Below are 8,561 nucleotides of genomic sequence, written 5' to 3'. Positions count from 1 at the left end.
CCTGAATGGAAGGGTTCAGGGTTAATATGGGCCTGAATGAGGGGTCAGGGTTAATATGGGCCTGAATGAGGGGGTCAGGGTTAATATGGGCCTGAATGGGAGGGTCAGGGTTAATATGGGCCTGAATGAGAGGGTCAGGGTTAATATGGGCCTGAATGAGGGGTCAGGGTTAATATGGGCCTGAATGAGAGGGTCAGGGTTAATATGGGCCTGAATGAGAGTGTAGGGTCAGGGTTAATATGGGCCTGAATGGGAGGGTCAGGGTTAATATGGGCCTGAATGGAAGGTTCAGGGGTAATATGGGCCTGCATGAGGGGGTCAGGGTTAACATGGGCCTGAATGAGAGGGTCAGGGTTAATATGGGCCTGAATGAGGGGGTCATGGTTAATATGGGCCTGAATGAGAGGGTCAGGGTTAACATGGGCCTGAATGAAATTGCACAACGAGCAATGAGTAACTGAATCGCTGCTGGGGTAAGTTTATCAAAGACGAGCCAAATCACAAAGTGTCTGGACCTTTCCGGAACACTCCATTTCCATAACAACTAGAAATTTACTTCAGAAATAATAATAATAATTCTCCTTTCATTATTTCTATACTCTCTTCTTCGTAAGGCCAAATCACAAATCACCTCAACGTGGCGGTCCATAACTGCGTAGCCATGGCTACCTGCGAGGTGGACAGCGGGTGTGAGCCACGGCGCTCCAGTGACGTCACGCTGCAGCCGCCAGTCCTTTCTGTTCACGTCAGTCCCGCCATTTCCCCGAGCCTGCGGAGGAAACGCCTGATGTGGCAGACCGCCATGCGGCACGTCATCGACCGGCACGACCTCTACCCTCCAACCTCTGACCTTGAGAGAGGTGGAGGGGGAGGAGGGACCCGGCTAGTGCTCACAGACACTTACATCAACGACATCAACAGGTGGGTATGGCAGCCATGTATCGCCCAGTTGGAAGTTGTGCACCTAAACTATAAACCATATAAACTCCATGTGTTTGGTGGTGTATGCCACTGTGAAAGTATTCAGACCCCTTGATTTATTCCACATTACAGCCTTATTCTAAAATGGATTAAATTAGTCTGGAATCATTGGTGCTGAATAAAGGGACTGAATACTTATGTAAATAATTATGTAAATGTGATATTATTTTTATCAATTTGCAATTTTTGTCCTGAGCTGTTTTTATTTATATTAATTTTTTTATGTAGATTGAAGAGTGGGATTTTTTTTTTTAATAAGGCTGTAACGTAACAAAATGTGGAAAAAGTCAATATGTCTGAATACTCTCTGAATGCACTGTGTTTATGTACATACAGTGGAGCAAAAAAAGTATTTAGTCAGCCACCAATTGTGCAAGTTCTCCCACTTAAAAAGATGAGAGAGGCCTGTAATTTTCATCATAGGTACACTTCAACTATGACAGACAAAATGAGATAAAAAATCTAGAAAATCACATTGTAGGATTTTTTATACATTTATTTGCAAATTAAATCCATTATTTAAAAAAAGGAAAGAATCATCATCACAATAAACCTGCCAAGAGAGAGAGGGCCGCCCACCAAAACACACGGACCAGGCAAGGAGAGGGCCGCCCACCAAAACTCACGGACCAGGCAAGGAGAGGGCCGCCCACCAAAACTCACGGACCAGGCAAGGAGAGGGCCGCCCACCAAAACTCACGGACCAGGCAAGGAGGGCATTAATCAGAGAGGCAACAAAGAGACCAAAGATAATCCTGAAGGAGCTGCAAAGCTCCACAGAGGAGATTGGAGTATCTGTCCATAGGACCACTTTAAGCCGAACACTCCACAGTGGAGACTGGAGTATCTGTCCATAGGACCACTTTAAGCCGGACAATCCACAGAGCTGGGCTTTACGGAGCAGTGCCAAAAGAAAAGACATGAAAGAAAAAAATTAACAAACACATTTGGTGTTCGACAAAAGGCACCAAGACATATGGAAGAAGGTACTCTGGTCAGATGAGTCTAAAATTGAGCTTGTCTGGTGTAAACCCAACACCCCATCGGCAAGGACTGGAAAACTGGTCAGAATTGATGGGATTTCAGGGAAATACTTGAAGGAAGCCTGTTTCAGTTTTCCACAGATTTGAGACTGGGACAGAGGTTCACCTTCCAGCAGAACAATGACCCTAAGCACACTGCTAAAGCAACACTTGAGTGGTTTAAGGGAAAACATTTAAATGTCTTGGAATGGCCTAGTCAAAGCCCAGACCTCAATGCAATTGAGAATCTGTGGTATGACTTAAAGATTGCTGTACACCAGCGGAACCCATCCAACTATAAGGAACTGGAGCAGTTTTGCCTTGAAGAATGGACAAAAATCCCAGTGGCTAGATGTGCCAAGCTTATTTTTTATTTAATTTTTTAAATATTTAATTTCACCTTTATTTAACTAGGTAGGCTAGTTAAGAACAAGTTCTCATTTGCAACTGCGACCTGGCCAAGATAAAGCACAGTAGTGTGAACAGACAACACAGAGTTACACATGGAGTAAACAATTAACAAGTCAATAACACAGTAGAAAAAAAGAGTCTATATACATTGTGTGCAAAAGGCATGAGGAGGTAGGCGAATAATTACAATTTTGCAGATTAACACTGGAGTGATAAATGATCAGATGGTCATGTACAGGTAGAGATATTGGTGTTTAAAAGAGCAGAAAAGTAAATAAATAAAAACAGTATGGGGATGAGGTAGGTAAAATTGGGTGGGCTATTTACCGATAGAGTATGTACAGCTGCAGCGATCAGTTAGCTGCTCAGATAGCAGATATTTGAAGTTGGTGAGGGAGATAAAAGTCTCCAACTTCAGCAATTTTTGCAATTCGTTCCAGTCACAGGCAGCAGAGAACTGGAACGAAAGGCGGCCAAATGAGGTGTTGGCTTTAGGGATGATCAGTGAGATACACCTGCTGGAGCTCGTGCTACGGGTGGGTGTTGCCATCGTGACCAGTGAACTGAGATAAGGCGGAGCTTTACCTAGCATGGACTTGTAGATGACCTGGAGCCAGTGGGTCTGGCGACGAATATGTAGCGAGGGCCAGCCGACAGGTCGCAGTGGTATAAGGTGCTTTAGTAACAAAACGGATGGCACTGTGACAAACTGCATCCAGTTTGCTGAGTAGAGTGTTGGAAGCTATTTTGTAGATGACATCGCCGAAGTCGAGGATCGGTAGGATAGTCAGTTTTACTAGGGTAAGTTTGGCGGCGTGAGTGAAGGAGGCTTTGTTGCGGAATAGAAAGCCGACTCTAGATTTGATTTTAGATTGGAGATGTTTGATATGAGTCTGGAAGGAGAGTTTACAGTCTAGCCAGACACCTAGGTACTTATAGATGTCCACATATTCTAGGTCGGAACCATCCAGGGTGGTGATGCTAGTCGGGCGTGCGGGTGCAGGCAGCGAATGGTTGAAAAGCATGCATTTGGTTTTACTAGTGTTTAAGAGCAGTTGGAGGCCACGAAGGAGTGTTGTATGGCATTGAAGCTCGTTTGGAGGTTAGATAGCACAGTGTCCATGGACGGGCCGGAAGTATACAGAATGGTGTCGTCTGCGTAGAGGTGGATCAGGGAAGTGCCCGCAGCAAGAGCAACATCAGTGATATATACAGAGAAAAGAGTCGACCCGAGAATTGAACCCTGTGGCACCCCCATAGAGACTGCCAGAGGACCGGACAGCATGCCCTCCGATTTGACAAACTGAACTCTGTCTGCAAAGTAGTTGGTGAACCAGGCAAGGCAGTCATCAGAAAAACCAAGGCTGCTGAGCCTGCCGATAAGAATATGGTGATTGACAGAGTCGAAAGCCTTGGCAAGGTCGATGAAGACGGCTGCACAGTACTGTCTTTTATCGATGGCGGTTATGATATCGTTTAGTACCTTGTGCGTGGCTGATTGCACAGCGGAGAAGGTACGGTGGGATTCGAGATGGTCAGTGACCTGTTTGTTGACTTGGCTTTCGAAGACCTTAGATATGCAGGGCAGGATGGATATAGGTCTGTAAAAGTCTGGGTCCAGTGTGTCTCCCCCTTTGAAGAGGGGGATGACTGCGGCAGCTTTCCAATCCTTGGGGATCTCAGATGATATGAAAGAGCGGTTGAACAGGCTGGTAGGGGTTGCGACAATGGCGGCGGATAGTTTCAGAAATAGAGGGTCCAGATTGTCAAGCCCAGCTGATTTTTACGGGTCCAGGTTTTGCAGCTCTTTCAGATCATCTGCTATCTAGATTTGGGTAAAGGAGAACCTGGAGAGGCTTGGGTGAGTAGCTGCGGGGGGGGGGGTGGAGCTGTTGGCCGAGGTTGGAGTAGCCAGGAGGAAGGCATGGCCAGGCGTTGAGAAATGCTTGTTGAAGTTCTCGATAATCATGGATTTATTGGTGGTGACCGTGTTTCCTAGGCTCAGTGCAGTGGGCAGCTGGGAGGAGGTGCTCTTGTTCTCCATGGACCAGAACCAGAACTCCAGAACTTTTTGGAGTTAGGGCTACAGGATGCAAATTTCTGCCTGAAGAAGCTGTCCTTTGCTTTCCTGACTGATTGTGTGTATTGGTTCCTGACTTCCCTGAACAGTTGCATATCGAGGGGACTATTCGATGTTATTGCAGTCCGCCACAGGATGTTTTTGTGCTGGTCGAGGGCAGTCAGGTCTGGAGTGAACCAAGGACTATATCTGTTCTTAGTTCTGCATTTTTTGAACGGAGCATGCTTATCTAAAATGGTGAGGAAGTTACTTTTAAAGAATGACCAGGCATCCTCAACTGACGGGATGAGGTCAATGTCCTTCCAGGATACCCGGGCCAGGTCGATTAGAAAGGCCTGCTCACAGAAGTGTTTTAGAGAGCGTTTGACAGTTTTGAGGGGTGCCGTTTGACTGCGGATCCGTAGCGGATACAGGCAATGAGGCAGTGATCGCTGAGATCCTGGTTGAAGACAGCAGAGGTGTATTTGGAGGGCCAGTTGGTCAGGATGACATCTATGAGGGTGCCCTTGTTTACAGATTTAGGGTTGTACCTGGTGGGTTCCTTGATGATTTGTGTGAGATTGAGGGCATCTAGCTTAGATTGTAGGACTGCTGGGGTGTTAAGCATATCCCAGTTTAGGTCATTTAACAGAACAAAGTCTGAAGCTAGATGGGGGGCGATTAAGACACTTGCAGCTGCTGCGAAAGGGTCTCTACAAAGTATTGACCGATGCCTGTACTCTGGAGCGGGATCGATTTTGGAGGTGGAGGGTCCATCATGGTCTGGGGTGGTGTGTCACAGTATCATCGGACTGAACTTGTTGTCATTGCAGGCAATCTCGAACGCTGTGCGTTACAGGGAAGACATCCTCCTCCCTTATGTGGTACCCTTCCTGCAGCTCATTCTGACATGACCCTCCAGCATGACAATGCCATCTGCCATCCTGCTCATTGTGTGCATGATATCCTGCAAGACAGTCAGTATTCTGCCATGGCCAACGAAGAGCCCCGATCTCAATCCCATTGAGCAAATCTGGGACCTGTTGGATCGGAGGGTGATGGCTAGGAACATTCCCCTTAGAAATGTCCGGAAACTTGCAGGTGCCTTGGTGGAAGAGTGAGGTAACATCTCACAGCAAGAACTGGCAAATCTGGTGCAGTCCATGAGGAGGAGATGCACTGCAGTACTTAATGCAGCTGGTGGCCACACCAGATACTGACTGTTACTTTTGATTTTGACCCCCCCCCCCCTTTGTTCAGTGACACATTATTCCATTTTTGTTAGTCACATGTCTGTGGGACTTGTTCAGTTTATGTCTCAGTTGTTGAATCTTGTTTTGTTCATTCAAATATCTACACATGTTAAGTTTGCTGGAAATAAACGCAGTTGACAGTGAGAGGACTTTTCTGTTTTGCTGAGTTTGATGAACATAGCTATAAATGAAGATAGCTATAAATGAAGATAGCTATAGATGAAGATAGCTATAAATGAAGATAGCTATAGATGAAGATAGCTATAAATGAAGATAGCTATAAATGAAGATAGCTATAAATGAAGATAGCTATAGATGAAGATAGCTATAAATGAAGATAGCTATAAATGAAGATAGCTATAAATGAAGATAGCTATAGATGAAAATAGCTATAGATGAAGATAGCTATAAATGAAGATAGCTATAGATGAAGATAGCTATAGACAGCTATAGATAGCTATAGATGAAGATAGCTATAGATGAAGATTTGTTGTTGTTGAATCTTAGGTTCATACAAATATTTACACATGTTAAGTTTTGCTGAAAATAAATGCATTTGACAGTGAGAGGACGTTTTACATTTACATTTACAGTTTCTTTTCTTGCTGAGTTTATATACAATTTACTGTGTGTCTTTTGTGTTACATATACTTGGAGAAAGCACGTTCAGGAAATACTTGTGTATAATGCTTATTATATACTTACTTATAATATACTTATAGTCATATAGTGATGTATCAACAGGCAGATCCGCAACAAGGCGTCTCGGGGTGGAGCAGGACATAAGCGACGTTCATCTGTAGCTCGTATCCACCCAGCCAATCAGGACCGAATGTCCACGGTGACCCAGAAGAGCAGCGACTCCCTCAGTGATGCTGACTACTTTGTCTCCTGGGGGTCTACAGTCAGAGGGGTCTTCCTGCCTGCCCTTCATCACACCTTCAAGTAGGACACGCGATCACACACACACACAAACTTTCAAGTAGGAAATACATGCACACACACACACACACACACACACACCTTCAGGTAGGACTACACACGCATTTATGCAGGTACACTAAAACAAACACTATCAAACAAAATCAAATTGTCGCTTCTCTATATGTGTATCCTTCTCTGTGTCTCTCTCTCTCTCTCTCTCTCTGTCTCCCTCTGTCTCTCTCTCTGTCTCTCTCTCTCTCTCTCTGTCTCCCGCTCTGTCTCTCTCTCTCTCTCTCTGTCTCCCTCTGTCTCTCTCTCTCTCTCTCTGTCTCTCTCTCTCTCTCTCTGTCTCTCTCTCTCTCTCGCTCTCTCTCTCTCTCTCGCTCTCTCTCTCTCTTTCTCTCTCTAGCTCTCTCTCTCTGTCTCTCTGTCTCTCTCTCTGTCTCTCTCTCACTCTCTCTCTCTCTCTTTCTCTCTCTCTCTCTTTGTGTGTGTGTCTCTCTTTGTCTTTCTCTCTGTGTCTCTCTCTCTGTTTATCAATTCAATTCAATTCAAGGGGCTTTATTGGCATGGGAAACATGTGTTAACATTGCCAAAGCAAGTAAGGTAAACAATAAAAATTAACAGTAGACATCACACATACAGAAGTTTCAAAACAATAAAGACATTGAAAATGTCATATTATATATATATATACAGTGTTTTTACAAGGTACGAATTTGAAAGGACACAAGATAAAATAAATAAGCATAGATATGGGTTGTATTTACAATGGTGCTTGTTCCTCACTGGTTGCCCTTTTCTCGTGGCAACAGGTCACAAATCTTGCTGCTCTGATGGCACACTGTGGAATTTCACCCAGTAGATATGGGAGTTTTTCAAAATTGGATTTGTTTTTGAATTCTTTGTGGATCTGTGTAATCTGAGGGAAATATGTCTCTCTAATATGGTCATACATTGGGCAGGAGGTTAGGAAGTGCAGCTCAGTTTCCACCTCATTTTGTTCATAGCCTGTCTTCTCTTGAGAGCCATGTCTGCCTACGGCGGCCTTTCTCAATAGCAAGGCTATGCTCGCTGAGTCTGTACATAGTCAAAGCTTTCCTTAATTTTGGGTCAGTCACAGTGGTCAGGTATTCTGCCGCTGTGTACTCTCTGTGTAGGGCCAAATAGCATTCTAGTTTGCTCTGTTTTTTGTTAATTCTTTCCAATGTGTCAAGTAATTATCTTTTTGTTTTCTCATGATTTGGTTGGGTCTAATTGTGCTGCTGTCATGGGGCTCTGTAGGGTGTGTTTGTGTTTGTGAACAGAGCCCCAGGACCAGCTTGCTTAGGGACTCTTCTCCAGGTTCATCTCTCTGTAGGTGATGGCTTTGTTGTGGAAGGTTTGGGAATCGCTTCCTTTTAGGTGGTTATAGAATTTAACAGCTCTTTTCTGGATTTTGATAATTAGTGGGTATTGGCCTAATTCTGCTCTGCATGCACTATTTGGTGTTCTACGTTGTACACGGAGGATATTTTTGCAGAATTCTGCGTGCAGAGTCTCAATTTGGTGTTTGTCCCATTTTGTAAAGTCTTGGTTGGTGAGCGGACCCCAGACCTCACAACCATAAAGGGCAATGGGCTCTATGACTGATTCAAGTATTTTTAGCCAAATCCTAATTGGTATGTTGAAATTTATGTTCTTTTGATGGCATAGAATGCCCTTCTTGCCTTGTCTCTCAGATCGTTCACAGCTTTGTGGAAGTTACCCGTGGCGCTGATGTTTAGGCCAAGGTATGTATAGTTTTTTGTGTGCTCTAGGGCAACAGTGTCTAGATGGAATTTGTATTTGTGGTCCTGGTGACTGGACCTTTTTGGAACACCATTATTTTGGTCTTACTGAGATTTACTGTCAGGGCCCAGGTCTGACAGA

General features: G+C 44.6%; 1 protein-coding gene across 1 annotated transcript in view; it reads left to right on the top strand.

The window, feature by feature from the left end:
* Positions 1 to 269: 269 nt before the first annotated feature.
* The window catches only part of si:ch211-132f19.7 (adenylate cyclase type 8), a 37,844-nt gene continuing 29,552 nt past the window's right edge, over positions 270 to 8,561 (top strand). The window contains exons 1-3 of the mRNA XM_064955550.1: positions 270 to 294; positions 615 to 921; positions 6,471 to 6,671. Coding sequence (XP_064811622.1) covers positions 270 to 294; positions 615 to 921; positions 6,471 to 6,671 — 533 coding nt within the window. The remainder of the gene's footprint in view (positions 295 to 614; positions 922 to 6,470; positions 6,672 to 8,561) is intronic.

This window comes from Oncorhynchus masou, chromosome 32 (genome assembly GCF_036934945.1).
Source record: "Oncorhynchus masou masou isolate Uvic2021 chromosome 32, UVic_Omas_1.1, whole genome shotgun sequence".
Classification (NCBI taxonomy): domain Eukaryota; kingdom Metazoa; phylum Chordata; class Actinopteri; order Salmoniformes; family Salmonidae; genus Oncorhynchus; species Oncorhynchus masou.
This window is presented reverse-complemented; position numbering and strand designations above follow the sequence as displayed.